This window comes from Sminthopsis crassicaudata, chromosome 1, assembly GCF_048593235.1.
Source record: "Sminthopsis crassicaudata isolate SCR6 chromosome 1, ASM4859323v1, whole genome shotgun sequence".
NCBI lineage: Eukaryota > Metazoa > Chordata > Mammalia > Dasyuromorphia > Dasyuridae > Sminthopsis > Sminthopsis crassicaudata.
Genome location: NC_133617.1, coordinates 704,957,444 through 704,976,880, shown reverse-complemented (window position 1 = coordinate 704,976,880; position 19,437 = coordinate 704,957,444). Strand labels below are relative to the sequence as shown.

General features: G+C 38.0%; 1 protein-coding gene across 24 annotated transcripts in view; it reads left to right on the top strand.

Annotated features, from left to right (window-relative positions):
• ATP2B2 (ATPase plasma membrane Ca2+ transporting 2) overlaps positions 1–19,437 on the top strand; it is a 504,660-nt gene that overhangs the window by 360,833 nt on the left and 124,390 nt on the right. For all 24 annotated transcript variants that reach the window (XM_074283932.1, XM_074283917.1, XM_074283910.1 and 21 more), the window contains one exon: positions 19,132–19,389. In XM_074283932.1, the coding sequence (XP_074140033.1) occupies positions 19,132–19,389 (258 nt within the window). The remainder of the gene's footprint in view (positions 1–19,131; positions 19,390–19,437) is intronic.

Here is a 19,437-nt window from a genome sequence, read left to right as displayed (position 1 = left end):
GAATTTCACATAGCTGGTAAGTGGAAACATCTGGACTTGCATCTAAGGCTGACCCTCTGGTCCAATGTTTTTTCTATTATATTGTATTCTTTTCCCCTGTATTTTTGCCTGTATGTTTCTGATTGTTTCTTCCAGTCTCTGTGTCTTTCTGTTTCTGCCTCTCTTTTTGAAGGGGTTCTTCAAATTATACCCCCCTTACAATATATATATATATATATATATATATATATATATATATATATGTGTGTGTGTGTGTGTGCGCACATATATATACATATATATATATATATTATATATATACTCATGCACATAGATATATAGGAAGTCCTCCTATCATGATGTTTTCTCCCTATCCCTAAGTTAGTGCTCAAGGGCACTTCAACTTTCCTCCCTTCAGTTAGTTTATATTTATTTTATACAAACACACACACACACACACACACACACACACACACACATATATATATGTATGTATATATACTGAGTGTCCCAAAAGTCTTAATATAATTTAAAAGGTTTTTTTTGAAGGGGGGAATGGAATTGGGAAGGGAATAGTATTAAACTATTAAAGCTTAAAATTGCTCTAAGACTTTTGGAATATATTGTTTGTATTTGCTTATCTCGACAGCTATTTTTCCCTCTTGTGGAATGGAAACTTTTTGACTGTTTCCTTTTTGTCCTGTAACCCCAGGATATGGCACAGTACTTTGTTGAGTTGAGAGGACAGCGATGAGACCATCGCTGAAATGTTGGCCCTTTTGGGTAACTAAGATGGCTTTATCATTTATAATAGATGGAGAACTAGTTGAGGACCTTAAAGTTCATCTCCTTCATTGTACAAATGGAGAAACTGTGACACAGAGTGGTCAAATGATTTGTCAAATAATTTGCACAACCAGTAAGTGTCAGAGGCCAGATTTGCTCAGATTTTCTTTACTTCAGACCCAATGCTCTAATCACTGTTCTACCTTCCTATCCCTTTTACTACACTATCTTGATTCTCAAAATAATCATTTTTTTCCCAACAGAAAAAAAGGTATTTAGCTTTGAACCACAGACAAGTGCACACCATCAGCAGTGAAATGCATAAAGTTGTGAAGTTTTTTGTGGATGTGAGGGTATTGGTTATTTTGATCAAAAAAAGTGAACCCCTAAAAGCTGCCTCTCAGCTCCCTGAGAACCACTGAAATTTCTTCTAACTCCATAAAAAATCCTCAGCAAATGTTTTCTTTTTAAGAGTACATTGCTAAGAACTAAAGGCCAAGGAGTTCTCTTTCAGTGCTGGGACCTATTAGTGCACAATCCCAATTCACCTGAAGGTTTTAGCGGATGGCAGTTTTTCAGATGCTATCTGTCGTTTCCCCCATTATACACACACACAAAGTGCCTTGGAGGCTAGCCTGGAATTAAACACTCGGTGGTGGCCAATATAATTCTGCCACCTCAAAGAAATCAGCATTTCAAATCTGTCAGCTAGACACTGAATGCAAAATGAATTCCAGGAAATTCTGCACAAGAAATAACACAGGCTCAGTTGGTGAAAGCAGAAAGTGCCTATTTATAATGCCACACAGCTCTTGGTCTTTGAGGTCTGTTCTGAAGGAATTGTGGGATGCCTTTGCTTCAAGTAAATCCAGGAGCTGGATGTAATCGTGGCTACACACATTCATCACTACCATTGATGATGATGGGGGTAATGATAATAATAGCCATCATCCCATTTTGTATCTGCAGTAATGATCAGAATTCACATTTCTGAAGCACTCTAACTTTTATATTTCACTTCCTTGGTTATCACCTGTGAAGATGGTTGATATATTACTATTCTTGTAGGACAATTAGACAGAGAAATGGATGGGACACTAGACTTGATGTCAAGTTTGAATCCTTCCTCAAATACTTCCAAATCTTGTCACATTGGGTGAATTACTTCTCTCAGCCTCAGTTTCATAATTCGTAGAATGGGGTTAGCTAGGTGATACACTGAATAGACTGCTGGATCTGGAATCAGGAAGACCTGAGTTCAAATTCAGCCTCAGATACTTGCTAGCTGGGTCACCCTGGGCAAGTCACTTAATTCTGTTTGCCTCAGTTTCCTCATTTCTAAAATGAACTGGAGAAAGGAATGGCAAACCATTTTAGTATGTTTCCCAAGAAAACTCCAAGTTGTTATTATTATCACCATTATTTTATAATTATGTAATTATAATTAATTATTACAATGTTCAAGGCATTCAGGGTTTTGAGATGACATATCCAAAGTCATACAGGGCATACATAGTCCAAACACTACCAGCATCAAAAACTGTACCAAAATCTACAAACAGCAAATTCTATATTCTGGCTGCAACAAGGTATAGTTTGGGTAGGCAGGATAGTGTTGAGATAACTTGTAGTTTAAAGAGATAAAGTCATACAACATGCTTATGGTGGAGCTGGAACTAGAACCTGGACCATGAGAAGCAAGCAGTAAACAAAAAATACAGAGAAATAACTGATGAAGGAGGGTCCTAAGAGATTGGCTTTTAGCTACCATATTTAAATAGCAGAAGGAATATATAGAGCCGGTCTGGAACATACTCCCTGTACATTATTCTCCATCTTCCACTTCTGAGCTTTTGTCCAGAAAGGCTCACTCCACCCAGGAGGCCCTGCCCCATTGCCTTTGCTGCTTGGAACCCTCAGCTTCCTTCCAAACTCAGCTCCATGCCCATTCTTGCATGAAGCCCTTCCTGACTCCCCTCTTTGAGTGCACCGTGCTCTCTCAACATGGATTACTTCATATACTTTTTTCCTGCTTATCACGGCACATAGCATACAAGCATCCTGGGAGAAAGCTTTTGTTTTTTGTTTTTGTTTTTGTCTTTGAACTTTCTTTGCCTCTTGTTCTGTTCAGTTTCTTGTAGACTGGTATTGCTAGTCCTTCAGCATAAATGGAATATGTTCAGCACAGTGCAAGGTATTTAATAATACCTAGAGAATGGAATATATTCAGCCTCCATGATGGTTCCAAGGAGATTAAAAATTTAGTCCAATCTATGTTTGAGTGATCTGGCCAACTTTATGACTATACTTGCATATAGCTTCAGCTCAATGACATAACATATGCACAGGTACATACACATATATATTTGTATACATACATATACACATGCACACACTAAACAATCTGCACAAGTATTTAATACACACATGCATATGCAGTATGTATTCATATGTATACACATGTGCACACATACACACTAAGGTACACATTCATACATGTGATGATATGAACACATGTGTGTATGTGTGTTTATGTATGTATGTAGTGACTACCTGCTGTATCCTCAGTACTGTGGGCAGAGTCAGACACAGAGAAAGACAGAAACAGAGAGATGCTGAAGTGGAGGGGTGGGAAGGAAGAGGGAAGAGAGAGATAGGGCAGGGGGAGGAGAGGGAGAGGAAGAAGAAGAGTGGAGTAGAAATTGTGATAAAATAGCTAATATTTCTGTGGCATTTTAAGGCTTGCAACATGTTACACTTGTTATTGCATTGGATTCTCAGAACAATCCTGAGAGTTGGGTATTGTCATTATCCCTATTTTACAGATAAGAAAACTGAGGCAGAAAGTTTTACATGAGTTGCCAGAGTCACATAGCCAGTAAGTATATGATATGAGGCTTGAATTCAGATTTTCCTGGCTTCAAGGTCAGTACTCTATATAGTACCTCACCTAAATGTCTTGTTTAAAATAAAATAATCTGAATAACTGGCATTATTATTAATAATAGTTATTATAAATAGTGTTTAAGATTTGTAAAGCAACTTATATATGTTATCCTAGCAATTTGATACTAGCAATAACTCTATGAATTGTTATTGTTATCTACATTTTAGAGGTGAAAAAAAAACTGAGCAATGACAGTCAAGTGACTTGTTCAGAGTCATATAGTTAAAATGTGTTTTAAGTAGGAGAGAAAAGAGTTATTGCTTCCCTTTATACTTTGATTAAAAAATGCATGTGTAGGGGCAGTCAGGTGGTATAATGGAAGAGCACTGGCTCTGGAATAATGAGGATCTGAGTTCAAATCCAGCCTCAGACACTTACTAGTTCTATGGTCCTGGGGAATTCGCTTTATACCGATCTCCTACAAAAAAATGCACGTGATTGTTTTAACTCTAATTCAGAGCAAGTCTCTACTGTTCAACTTTTGCCTTCCTACTGTCTATGGAATCTTCAGAACACCATACTTTGGCTTCTGAGTATCTCCTATATGTGAAACACATATGTGAGACACAAAGGGTTAAATGCTTTCTAATGCATAGCAGATATTAGATTGAAAAGAGGGCCTGTGGGTTGGCCTCTGAATTTAGGTATTAGTTATATGCAGGGGTCATTGAAACTTTTTGAAGAGAGGAACTCTCTAGAGATTGATTTTTAGCATAAAGGAGCAGTCCTCTAAGCCTGAATTGTAGAGGGCAAAGAGGCTACTGGATAAGTGGTACAAAAGGAGCTAGGGATGGAGTTACCACAAGAGGAGAAGTGTCATGGAAAAAACATAGTGTCAAGAAAACTGAGGATTGGAAAAAGTTCCAAGGAATCGATTGTACAAACACTTGTTAAAGACCAACAAATTCTCTTTATTAACACATATGGCAATTCCTTTGTAACCTAGCTAGTTTTGGGGACTTGTGGTTGAAAAAATTCGCCCCTTCTGGACAATCTGGTGATGAGCCTCTTCAAAGATTAGGCTGGTCCTTAGACAGGAGATACGTAAGTTATCATTAGGCTTGGGATCTATATTCTTTCATCTTGATGGGGACTAGTCAGAGATAATAGAATAATAAGGCAATAGATCTAAACATGCAAGACACCATGTGAGATCATGATGTGAATCCAAATCTAGTTTCTGCTTCTATGGTCCCTACTCTCAAGGAATCTCTGTCAGATAGAACTGAATATTGAGAAGAAGGGGGAGTGGGGATGAAATCATTAACGAATGAGGTGATGGCATTTGGTTTTGGTGAGAATAGAAGTCAGATTTTGGATAGAAGAAAAAAAGAATTCAGATGGAGAGAAAATAGAAGTAGATTGTATGGATTGGGTATCTCATTTGAGGTAGTTCCACCCAAACAGGATAAGAAAGAATAATGGGCATTGAAATTAGGTAGTTTTCCAAAGAAAAGGAAAACCTATAAATGCCTAGGGGCATTGTAGTGAACTGAAAGGAACACTGAGATGAAGGTTCTCAGGAGCAAAAATTTAAGACTAGAATGAATCTTAGAGCCTATCAGACTCAACCCTCCTCCCCATTTTACAGATGAGGAAACTGAGTTCCAGGAGAGCTAAATGAATTGCCCAAGGTTACATGGCCAGTAAGTGTCTAAAGTAGGATTTGAACTCAGGTCCTCCAAGTCTAACATCATATCCCCTCTGCTTTTGTGGGAGATTTGGGAAGTGGGGAGTTGAGGGGGAGGTCTAGTTGTAGCTTTACCATTAATTAGCTCTGTGATCTTGGATAAGTTATTTGACCTCACGGGCCTTCAGCTTCATCAACTGTAAACAGTTTTAAGGATACAAGCCTCTGGTTTCTTCAAAAACAGTTGGAGCAATTATGCCATGGCCTTTGAGCTTTAACAAGTGAGAATTTCATTCATCCATTAAAGAATGTTTTTTTGAATGCCTACATTAAGCTGGAAAAGGAAATGGCAAACTACTCCAGTGTCTTTGCCAAGAAAACTTGAAATGGAAGCACGAAGAGTTGGACATGATAGAAATAACTCTACAACAACATTGAGTTCTGACTCAACAACAACATTGAGTCCTGACCCAACAGCAACAATTATACTGAGTCCTGACACCACCACCACCACCACAACAAGTCCTGACTCAACAGCAGCAACATCACTGAATCCTGACTCAATTTTGAGAACTAATTCAACAGCAACAACAGCAATCAAGTCTTGACACAACAACAACATTGAATCCTGACTCAACAGCAACAACATCAGATCCTGACTCAACAGCAACAACTATACTGAATCCTGACACAACAACAACATTGAGTCTTGACTCAACAACATTGGGTCCTAACTCAACAGCAACAACATTGAATCCTGATTCAATAACAACAACACCACCAAGTCCTGATTCAACAACAACACCAAGTTCTGCCTCAACAACAACACTGAGTTCTAACTCAACAACAACAACAACAACGACACTGAGTCCTGATTTAGCAATAACAACAATGAATCATTGCTCTCATCACTTTGCAATTTAATTGTGGAAAGATCCATATAGACATGTGGAATACTTGGAGAACAGACCTCGAGAGAAGCATCATGGTACAGGATGCAAAGATTTTGGAACTGGATGAACTAGACTCAAATTACAAATTGACCTTTGTGACCTTAGGCCTCAGTTTCTTCATCTGTAAAATAAGTAGATTGGACTAGATACAGCTCCAAATATATCTTCTTGTGATGTTTAAAATAATACATAAACATGGGGAAAATGATATAAGGTAAAAGTGGATGTGTAAGTGCTCCTATTCACAGAAAAATTCAGATCCACAAATTTGTGATTATTTCCATGTGTCTCAGACCTGTGCTAAACACTTTAAGGGAGTCAGGGTAATCCAGTATCCTATAATGCATGATCAGAGAATTTACCAAACATTTTAGCATTTGAAGGATCTGTGATTTTTTACTAACTTTATGGCAATTCCTTTGTAACCTAGCTAGTTTTGGGGACTTGTGGTTGAAAAATACACCCTTTATGGACAATCTGGTGATGAGCCTCTTCAAAGATTAGGCTGGTCCTTAGACAGGAGACACATAAGTTATCAGTAGGCTTGGGATCTATATTCTTTCATCTTGATGGGGACCAGTCAGAGATAATAGAATAATAAGGTAGTAGCCTAGAGTTAGAAAGACATTTAAAGGATTTCTGGTCTAATGTCCTAATTTTAAAAATAATACTGAACCCAAGAGAATTGAAATGACTGATGCAAATGATAGAGATAGAATTCAAACTCAGGTTTTTTGAACTCCAAATACATTATTTTTTTTCCTTTACTACCTTGCTGCTTTTTTGGTACTGTCTTTGAGAACATAAGGGAGGGTCACCTCCCTGCAAGAATCAGATTTTGGAAAGAATTTCAAGAGAGGCCCTAACATATTTTAGGAGAAATCTGGTATCATTCTCAGGACTGGTCATTCCTTCAGTTTCTCCAGTTTGATTTCATAAGGCAGCATGTGATGAATTGCCACAGTAGCAGAGACAATAAAGGCTGCAGCAGCTTACCGAGGAATCGGCTGCTCCATCAGATATGCCCTGACTATCTCCTGCTCACAGGCTGTTGCCTGGAATTCAGAGAAGTAGGAGATGTAGCTCATGCCCTTAAGGGCCTTCCTGCCTAACTGAGGAGACCAGCACTGCACACACCACAAGATAGCACCACCAGTCGTATCTAATGCACGCTAAATGAATGGTTCTGACAGCAAGTTATCAGAGGCTCACACTTACACGGGAATGTAGGAGCCAGCCAACTCGCGTGTGAACAAAAATCCCGTCCATGCCATACCTGGCAAGCAGTCATCAAGCTTTTGCTTGAGGCCTCCTTCTACTGATGTAGAACCTGCCAGCTCCTCAGGCAGCTTGTTACCTTCTTGTGTAATTATAATTATTAGGACATTTTTCCTTATCTAAGATCTAAATTTACCTCTTTGAGTTGTCCCTTGCTCTGCCCACAGGGACCACTTAGAAAAAGTCTGTCCTTCATCTAGGTAATGGACTTTTAAATATTTGAAGCCAGCCAGCAGATTCCCCCAAGCCTTCTCTTTCATGGACTGAACATCTCTAATTCCTTCAAGTGATTTTTATAAGGCAGCTTGCAGGTGCATGGCTAGAGTACTGGGGCTGAAGTCTGGAAGATCTGAGTCCACATGTAGCTTCAGACACTTAACTAGTTGTTTCACTTCACCTCTGCCTACCTCAGTTTCCCCATCTATAAATGGAAGTAATAATAGCCCTTCCCTTCCAAGGCTTGTTGTGAGAATAAAATGAAATAACATTTCAAATCTTAAAGCATTATATAGATGCTTCTTATTATAATGATGATGGATTTTTACCATCATGGCCAACCTCCTCCGAGTTTATTGATACTTTTCCTAAAATCTAGATCCCATTACTTCCTACTTGAAGTTTTTCTCGAGCCCTCTAAGTGCCCTCGCTCCCTATCTAGAATTTATTTAGTTTTTACTCTGTATACAGCCAGTCTTTACATTCTTATATGGACACAGTGTCTGTCTGATAGAAAGCAAGTTCTTCAGAGCAGGATCATATCATTTTTTTTTTAGTCTTTGAATTTCTAACACCTGGCACATTGTCTGGCACATGGTATGTGCTTAATAAATGCTCTTCTTCCTTTCTTTCCTCCTCTTCCTCTTTGTCCTTCTTTTCTTCTCCTCTTTTCCTTCTTTTCTTCCTCCTCCTCCTCTTTGTCCTCTTCCTCCTCCTCTTTCTTCTCCTCCTTTTCCTTTTTTTTTCCTTCTGAGGCTAGGGTTAAGTGACTTGCCCAGAGTCACACAGCTAGGAAGTGTTAAGTGTCTGAGACCAGATTTGAACTTGGTCCTCCTGAATTCAGGGCTGGTGCTCTATCCACTGCGCCACCTAGCCGCCCCTCCTCCTTTTCCTTTTAGCCTCATAGCAACATGCAAGGTAAGTGTTTTATCATTCCCATTTTATGGACAATGAGACGGAGGGAGAAAAAGGTTAAGAGAAAAAAGGCCAAAAAAGCAAATGAGTATCTGAAACTAGATTTGAACTCAGATTTTCCTGGCTTCAAGTCCAGTACTCTGTTGATTGTACCACCTAGCTGCTTTCCTGTTAATTATCTCCAGATTTGATAAGCAATGCCATCTCTGCCTTTATTCAAATCGTGACAAATGATGTAAAAGTTTTGCTCCTGTAGTATTGTCCCGATCTATATGTAGATATGGCAGATAATTGATGTATATTCCAATTAGATTGTAAGTTCATTGAGCATTTTATTGATGAAGAAGCTAAGATACAGACTTGGACAAGATTAGCCAGTTAATAAGCTCCTATCATGTACTCAACAATTGACTAGTGTTCTAGCTGGAATGACTGTGGTCTAGGGATTTTTTGGTTACATATTTTCCCCACCACTCTGGCTTCTGCTTATCAAATTGTATCCATATCATAATTCCCATCTCTGCTTGGATCTATCTTCCTTTTCTAACCCTCATTAATAATTGATTATATAATACTATATACTATCTCAAGTCCTATTTCATGTACATTATTCTTATTTCCTCAATTATATTATAATTCCCTTTGTTCAGGGATTATGAGTTATTTGTTATATAGCATAGGGCAAACTTGTCTCACTTTCAAATGGGCCTATGAGCACATTTATTTCTTCCAACAATATGAATTTTAGCCCATCTGAGTCTGGCTATGCTTTGTGATAAGGGTAGTAAAAGAATACATAGAATACTGGACCTGACTTCAAATCTAATCTCAGATAGTTTTTAGCTGTGTGACTGTGGGCACTTCAACTCTGTCGGCCTCCTCTGTAAAATGGGGATAATAATAGCATCTATGTTCTGATATTATAAAAAACAAATGACGTTTATAAAGTACTTAGCAAATTTTAAAGTGCTATGTAAATGCTATTTTTATTCTTATTCTTATCAACGCTAGCTAAATTAGCCATTTAAGTGGTAGAATAGAACAGAATTTCTGACCCCTTTATACTCACAATTTTTTTTTTGTGACCTTGGGTATATAGGTATATAAAATAGGTATATAAATAAAATACTTACTGATAGGAAATCAATATATTTTGACCCCCACATTGTTACAAAACTTAATTTGAGATCTTAAACCAGTTTAAGAAGCTGAGAGCAGTAGAGCAGTGGAGTTGAGCATCAAGAAAATTTGAGTTTATATCTCACCTCAAACTTTTACTAGCTATGTGAGATTGGGCAAGTTGTTAATCTCTCTGTGTCTCAGTTTCCTTACCTGTAAAATAGGAATAATAATATCACTTCTCCTTCAGGATATTGATGATGATGATGATGATGATGATGATGATCCAGGGATTCTCATGAGCTCTTCAATCTTTCTGAATATGAAGAGGATGCCAATAGAGTAGATGGGTCTTTCATTGGCTCACCACTCAATAACTCCGTCTTCTTTTTGTTCATTCATTTCTTTGATGACATCTTATATACCTCCTCACCTCCATAATTATTTGTTTATAATTTTGTAGCTGGCTCACATGCTTACCATAGGCCTTTGTATTGCTCTTTGGGTGACCGTCAAGTTTGACATCAACTGACTCTTCCAAAACACTTTTTAAAAGGTTTATAGAAAGCACATTTCTCACAGTGATTCTGTGAGATCAGTGGTACAAGAACTGTCATCCCCATTTTCAGGTGAGAGACTAAAGTTCAAATAACTTACCACAAAGCTAGAAACTGATCCAGGATTCAAACCCATGTCAACTGACTCTATCTTCGGTGCTTTTTCTACTAACTCATGCTGTCCACTGAACCTGGAAATTTAGGAAATAAAGGAAAGAGAATCAGCATCTCCTCTTCTGGTGAAGGATAAAGAAAGGACAATTCTTATGAATCTCATGAAGATGGGGATGGTTCGGCCAAAATGGTCTTCTTCTTATTCCTTATACATGACCCTCTATCTCCAATCTCCAAGCCTTTGCATTGGCAATCTTCTATGCCTGAATATATTCTCCTTTCTCTACATTCCTTGAAAACTCAGCTCAAAAACTGCCTTCTTGAAATTATTCCTTATGTCTCTAGTTACCAATCAAGCCACAAACATCTATGAAGTACCTATTGTGTGCCAGACATTGTATTAATGCCTCCTACCATGCAAAAAATTCCATCAGATATGTTGTATATTCTTTTATATGCACATTTTGTTTCCCCACTAGAGAATGTTAGTCTCCCAAGGGCAGTTCAGTAAAGTTTACCTATGCTTTTGCCTTCCCAGTGCTTAGCTCAGGGCGTGGCACAGAGAAAGCATTTAATAAATGCTCATTGATTGATTTGAGTTGGTGGATAAACGAATGGTTTAGATATTGTAATTTGTCCTATACTGTACATTGTCATCTTGTCCCCTATGGTCACTAGTCTGCACTATGTAGACCAATAAATCATTAACACAAATAAACTCCTCTTTTCATCTCCTATCCCTTTCCCCTAATCTCGTTTGGAAACCATGACTTTGAATATCAAAATGAAAGTGTCTCCAGTCTGCTTGGGAGCTTCAACCCCAGCTGAGATCCATTGCTATGGAACAAGCCTTCGGGTGGGTGTCTTTAGGTTTAGAATTCATTTTAGAGCTTCCCTATAGATGACAGGTAGAGTTGGATTCATTTAAAAAATTAAAATATTGCAGTAGGCGGGATGAGATTTTCCCTGAGAACTTTGGAGGGGGCGTCCAATGGCACAAGGTGTTCCACTTTTTAAAATAGCAGCCTGGAGGTGGGGTGAGGCACAGAAGAGGCTAGGTTGGCAGTATACTCCATCGAAAGAAGTCAGGACACATACAGATGTTCAGAGTCTTCCTATTTTAGACCTTTTTCTGATAATACTGTCTGATTGGTAATTACTGCATTTAGCTCAGGACTGAATGAATTCCTCTCAAAATTATTGGTCTAATCAGAGCACAGCCCTATAAAGACCCTTTATAGCCTCCCTGCCAATGCTCTGTGGGAAGGCTGAGTTGTCATTCGTTGCCTTGGTGTATATTACTATGCAGATTTTTTTTCCTTCTCAATTCCCTGAGGTGACTAACTATTCATCCCTTGAGTATTCCCCAATTATACTTATTGTTTTCTATTGGAGAACATAGGAGCTAGGGTGCCAGAGGAAACCCAATAGTGGGGAATGCTCTATCACTCTAGGGTGCCCATCTTTCCATGTGGTGATATGCAAGGAGATTTTCCTAATTTATTTCCCCAGTTTCCCAATATGGAATCATACTATTAGAGATCCATTCCTCTGCCCACTGAAGACTTCTTGGATTTAGGACCAGAGATTTAAAGTTGAAAGGGATCCAAGAAGTCATCCCATCCAAACCTCTCATTTTACAAGCAAGGAAACTGAGACAGGAGAAAGATTAAGTAACATGCTTAAAGCCACATATTAAGCAGCTGACAGAGGATTTGAATTCAGTTCTTCCTGACTCAAAGTGTGGTGCTCAATCCAAGCCATGAAAAGAACATGAAAAGATAATCCAAATCAGCAAGGGCAGAGATTTATGGTTTCAGATGGTGGCTATTAAAGCATATTTAATTTCTCTTCGTTAAGCAGCAGTGATCTATTTTTTTTTCGTTCTAAAAAAAGAGAGCTGAATGTTATGTGTTTTGTCCATCACTATTCCTCCATCTGGTGGTTTTGCTTACTTGTTTCTAAGGAAAAATACTAAGATGTTGTTGGGAAGTGATTGTTATGTTGTCAAAACAAATGCAAAATGTAGCCATAAGATACATGGGATGTATCAAAAAAAAAGCTTCAGGGCAAGCTCCTCTGGCTTCATAATTTATTTTATCAGAGCCAGCCTTGGATGTAGAACTTTCTTTCCTTGATGTTCCACCTGCATTTTATTAGTGTAGGAATCATTCAAGAAAAGTCATTAGGTGACATGAAAAATCAGAGGCTTGTTCATGCATATTCACTCTCCTCAGTTAGGGTGAATGAAGTAAGTTGATTGTTTTTGCTTTTCTTCATGCTTACCTTTCCTCCTGACATCCTAGGTAGTCAAACATCCTGGGACCCTATAGTGCTTCGGGAAAATCCCATTCAAGAACCCTCCACTTCTTCCCTCCCAGATACTGATTTCTCTAAGTAGTTTTCTGACCCTTTTCCTTATCTTCTTCAGACTTATTAGCTATATTTCTTGGGCCAAGTCACCTTCCTCAGCTGAACCTCTGTTTTCACATCTTTAAAATGGAGGTATAGTAATACTTCACTGAATTATACTGAGCCTCAAATGAGATGAGACATGGAAAGGGCTTTGCTTTGTAAGTATCAGCTTTATTTTTCATCAAGATCATCACCACATTTAGTGTTGTTATACAGGCTATTATTATCCAGGTATGCATTGTCCCAAGTAGTACTCCAGGACAATTTCTTTCTTCTTTCAACAAGGGTATTCCCGTAGAGTCTTCTTCCTTTTTTTAAAAAAAAAAAAAAAAAACTTTCAATAAAAGATAATAGACTAATCATTTACTCTTCCCAGAGCAATTTGTAGTTTTTAGTAAGAGCTATATTCCTGTAACATTTTGACTTGAGAGAGTGACTTAGTCCTGAATGTTTGGATTTTCATACAATGTAGCAAACCCAGTAGAGGACTTTGTTATAGCAACACAAACTGTCAGAACTGAAAGGGATGCTAACCATTACCTAGTCTAACCTTCTTTTATTGAAGAAGTTCAAATTGGAAATACAACTTTATTCAATGCCACGAGCCTATTGCTCACATGATAGAACCTGTATTTGTAATCCCCTCCACCTTTTTATCCTTTCCCACTTCCATTTATAAATTAGGAAATTCTTTTTTTTACTGCTGGAAAAGTCACCCTCATCTCCCTTTCCTTTCTACTTGTCTCTAGCCTCCATTCTGCTGTCCATGGTGCTAGCCCTGTTTCTTCCCCCCACCCCCTCCACCCCCTTCTCTTTCCTTTATCACACCCTTGGGATTCTGATACAAGATTTCCTACGACAGAGAAGGTGGAGGTTTCAAGAATACACAATTACCTTATTTTGCTCATTAAAAAGTTCTTTTTATAATTGGCCTTCAGAGGAAATGAGAGGCAGCCAGATGTTATGGAAAAAGTACCAGTTTCAGAGATCACCCAGAATTCTAGCCCTAAATCTCCTACAAACACATTGTGTGAGCTTGGGCAATCTTCTCTTCCCTGGATCTCACTGTCTTCCTATGGCTAATGGTAAGAACTAGAGCAAGAGTTGTTTGAAGTATAGAAACCCATTCTTGAGAGAATCTAGACTTTCCTGTTCAATAATAATAGCTAGCATTTAAATTTGCTTTAAATTTGCAAAGCATTTTGAATATTTCTTAATTGACCCTCAATACCCTCTGAAGTAGGTGGTGTTATTATTCCTGTTTTACTGATAGAGAAAGTAAAGTTGAGGGAATTTTAGGGACTTGTCTATTGTCATACAAATCTGTAGTAAGTGTCTAAAGCAGGATTATATTCATGTCTTCCTGATTTCAATACCAACACTGTCTGATGTGCCTACAGGCATTGTAATGATCCCAAAGTATCTTTTGAGTCACTGGCGAAAGTTAAAATGATTTCAGTTGTGCTTAAGTCATTTTTCAGTTGTTTCTGATTCTTTGTGACTCCATTTGAGTTTCTTTTCTTTTTGCAAAGATACTAAAGTGGTTTGCCATTTCCTTCTGCCATTCATTTTATAGATGAGGAACTTGAGGCAAAGAGGGTTAAATGACTTGGCCATGCTCAGTGTTACACAGCTAGTAAATGTCTGAGATCAATTTTGTACTCAGAAAGAAGAGTCTTCCTGGCTCCAAGCCTACTCCTTCTTTGTTACACTACCAATTTCCCCAAGTTTTGCTCAATCTTAAGTAAATTGTAATTAAAATTCTTTAAAACTTGGTAAACCATGCATATGTTTAGCTTTCTGCCTCAGCCTTTTTGAAAGCAATATTGGTTTTTTTTTTTTTTTTTTTGGCACCAACAGGAAATGAGAAACATGGTAAAGCAATATTTGTAATTCTGTAATGTTGAATTCATAGCTGTGATCTTTGGAAAGGGAGCCAGGAAAGCAACTTGGTTCTCCAACAGATGTTTATTCGCTGTATTTATCATCTTATCTTCAACATACACAATTCAGCATTTCTCACTTGCCTCCTGTGGACAAGACCTTGTGGTAGATACTATGAGAAAGACAAAGGCAAATGAGATGAGCTAATTGTTCTTGAGGAGTGTTTTTAGATTGATGGGGAGAAAACTAGTTCATCCAAAGAATATAAGTAAATGCCATTAGACAGACATAATATTGTAGAAGTTTAGGTGAAGAAGACATATGCACATTAGGGAAGCTTTTGAGTTATGTTTTGACTAAGATAATGTAATAGTTGCCATTTATATAGTATATTAAGATTTGCATATGTTATTTCCTTTGAGTCTCACAACTATCTTATGAGAGACTTACTAGTATTGTGTACTTATTTTGCAGATGAGGAAACTGAGGTAGAGAGGTTAAGTGAGTGGCACATAGTCATAACATAATAATGTCAGAGACTGTATGTGAGCCAAGTCTTCCTAATTTTAAGTCCAACACTACATTTACCAAGTTAGGAAAGAAATAAACAGAAATGAGAGGGGAAGACATGCTAAGTGGAGGAAGCAGCATGTGAAGAAAGACATGGAAGCTGAAAAAACCCAGAATATATCAAGTTATAGGCCAAGAGCATGTAAGGGACTATGCTAGGTACTCTTGGGGATACAAAGATGAATTAAACCATCTCTCGCATAAATAGAAGAGAGATACGTCTATATAGGCAAGTCATTGAAATATTCTGGCTTTGGTTTTCCTATCTGTAAAAGGACGATACAAGACAGGATTCATGACCTCTACAGTTTAAATCTAGGATTTAGACTTCTTCTAAATCTAGGATCCTATTAATTATCAGGTTGACAGCATGGTACAAAAATTCCCCTGGCCATGATAGGAATCATGGATTCTCAGACTTGTAAGGGATATAATATACCCTATCCCATACCTGAACAAGCATCTTCTTTACAACAGCCTAAGAAGGAATCTATTAGTCTTCCCTTGGACCTCTAGTGAGGGAGAACCCACTCCATGACCCTTTTGGACAATTCTAACCAGATTTTCCTTACATCAAACTGAAGTCATCTTCTTCTCACTTTGCACCCATTGCTCTTAGATTTGCATAAGTCCTTCCTAAACCTTTGATGTTAAAACTGTGATGTAGTCTAAGTAGAGTACATGGTGACTGTCACCTCCTTCATTATTCTTTTAAGTCAGTCTAAGAGCATATTTTTTTGAATTATGTCTCACTACAGACTCATTGATTTTGCAAATTGTATAGCTCCTAGACCTTTTCCCCTTAAATTGTTGTTTAGTCACATTTTCCCCATTCTTTACTTGTGGACTTATCCAATGAATTTCTCAAATTCAAGCATAAGAATACATGTTTTCCAATACTTCAGTCTTACCTTATTAGCTTTGGTACTTTTTTTCTAGCACTGGAAGGAATTTAAGAATTCCTTGAAAGACCAAACACATTTTCCTACCAAATGATGCTCATGGTCTTTTTAAGTGTTAGCCTTGTGGGATTTTGGACCTTGATTCTCTCTCTAATGTATTCTATTTTCTCTCAGCTGTATTTAGCCTCAGATCTAGTAATGTGTACCCTCTCTACCAGGGGTTCTCAAACTACGGACGGCGGGCCAGATGCGGCTGCTGAGGACATTTATGCAGCCCGCTGGGTTATGGCAAATGGGCTGAGGGGCGGAGACAGAGTGTGAGCTTTTGTTTTTACTATAATTCGGCCCTCCCACAGTCTGAAGGACAGTGAACTGGCCCCCTATTTAAAAAGTTGGAGGATAACTACTCTATACCGTCATACAAGTTACTGATAATAGAGCTAAGGATCTAGTGGTCTTCAACTAGAGATTTGTCTTTATATTGATGTTAATAACCACTCTTTGGGTCAGGAATATCATGTCATGCTAAATTCCTCTTAGGACATTCTCATCCATTTTACAGGGTTATCAGGAAAGACTTTTTCATACGCATTGCAGGGATTCAGATATCCTTGTTCTTCAACATCATCATCAATTGCCCACCTTTTAACTGTTGGAAAAGAAAACTATGCCAATTTGCTAGGTTAGCTTATGACAAACCAATGTTGTCTCTTAATGACCATTGCTTCCAGAATGTTTATAAATGTTTATAAACATTCCCTCTAATTATACATTCTTGAATTTTCCTAGGACTTAAATTCCAGTTCTGCAGGCTTTATTTTGAAGAATCTATTTTATTACTCTTTTTGAAAACTTAACTATGCTAATCTTAATTTTAGAGTAAATGGATATTTTCTATGATAGAGTCAACAGTGGGTAGTTTTTGGTGGAGGAAGCAATATACAACATTGTTGCCAGTACGGCTGACTCCATGTCATATATACAACAATAAAACATATTTGGACAAGTCCATTTACCTCATAGTTTGTGATGTTTAAACAGCTGGCTCAAATCACAGAAAGGACTGATGCAGAAAAGCTGCTAAACTGGTCAGGAAATAAGAAAAGAAACCTATTGAAAACTTATATAATGGCCTTTGAACAAAGTATGACTCGTCTGGCCAGGTGTCAGTCAGTGAGTCAGTAAACAAGCAATTATTAAACATTAACTATACTCCAGACTCTATTCTAAGTTCTAGAGATACAAAGAAAGGTAAAAAACCTAGTCTCTGCCCTCAAGGATCTCACATTCTAATGGGTGGAGCCAAGATGCAATAATTATGTACATATAATATATGTGTAGATGGAAGGCAGTCTTAGAAGGAAGATGTATGAGAAGGTAATTTTAAAATAAGATGTGTACATTATTTCCAAACATTTATTTGGTACTTTTCCTGTTATCATCATTTATTCATGGGTTGCCAGAGCTGAAAGGAGCCTAAGGAATTACCCTCTCTAGCCCCTTTCATTCTATAAGAGGAGAAGTGATTGCTGGCTGCCCTGCAGGTGTGTTTTCTAATGCTTTGGTCAGTCTAATTTTAGATTTTGTCATTCATAGAGAGTTCAACATTGATCTTGCAGACAATTGTAAAGCCTTATACTATTCTTTGCCAGAAAATTTTCTCTAGTTCTCAGCTTTGATTTCTCCTACTTTGTATGCTACTACTTCTCATTATAGCCTGCCTGCTCACCATAAATCATTCTTCTTTCTTTCTTGGGGCAAAATTGGGCCCCTGGTCCCTCAACCATAACTCCTTTGGGGAATGTTTTTGAGGGGATAATTTGTACTTTTGTGCTTCTATCCTCCTGTGCTTAAAAGCTTAATTGCCCTTCTGAGTCAGGCATCTGTGGTTAAGAAAGTTTTCCTAAACTGTTCCCCTGAATAATTGGAAGGAACACTTACTTGGCAAATAAATAGCATCTCCTTGAACTGTCGAAGGTGAGCAGCCCTTAAGACAAAAGCATGATGGGAAGAACATGGACTGGAAGTGAGAAAAGATGGAGTTTTAATTCCAACTTGTTGCTAGTTTTGTGACTTTTGATGGGCCTATAGGATTTTAGAGCTGGAAATGACCTTAAAGGTAATCTATCTAAAGGTAATCATCTATCAAGTGAGAGATGAAAACACTTCTGGAAAGTACTCTCAAATTCTACCTTGGACATTTACTAGCTGTGTTACCTTTTTTAATCTTTGTGAGCCCCAGTCTCCTCATTTATGAGATCCCTTTTTAGAATTAAAGAGAATAGCAGCATAATCTAATGAAAAGGATTCTGTACTTGGTATTTATTACCCATGTAATCTTGAGCAAATCACTTAACTTCTCTGGATCTTAAACACAAAATGAAGAGGTTGAAATGGAGGATTTCTAAGATACTTTCCATTTCTAATCCTTTCCTCCCCATCATGCTAAGAAACTGATGAATATATCAGGTGAGCAATTTTCTCAAGGTCTCCCTATTATAAACAATAAATTAATTTTGGGGGGCACTTAGTTTTCTCATCTGTGAAATAGGAAGGAATAATCTAGCCTTTCCTGTTGTCCAGGGTTATTATCAGAGGAAGATATAATAAAAGATGTGAAATTGTTCAAAAAAGTTACAGTCTTATGTGTATGGTAGGTATAATTAAAAAGTAGTGCTTTCTTAGCTTTTACTATTGGTGGTTAACCTTTGAGAAAGCAAGATTCTTTTTGGTAGGCTGGTCAGTTTGGGTCACAATTATTTAAGTTATTTTTGTCTTGTTTTGGTGAACTAACTTACATTTGTTGACTTGCTTTCTCCTTCTTATTTGATTTTGCTTATGGTTCTTCTTCCCTTCTTCCATATAGGGTGTGCCACAGCCCAGGCTGGGGCAGAAGATGAAGGAGAGGCAGAAGCTGGCTGGATTGAAGGGGCCGCCATACTTCTCTCAGTTATCTGTGTTGTTCTTGTCACTGCCTTTAATGACTGGAGCAAGGAGAAGCAGTTCCGGGGTCTGCAGAGCCGAATTGAACAGGAGCAGAAGTTTACCGTGGTCCGGGGAGCCCAGGTGATCCAGATTCCAGTGGCAGAAATCGTGGTTGGTGACATTGCCCAGGTAAAATACGGTAAGTTTCCCAGCTCCCCCCTGCAACCACCATAACCTCAGAATCTCT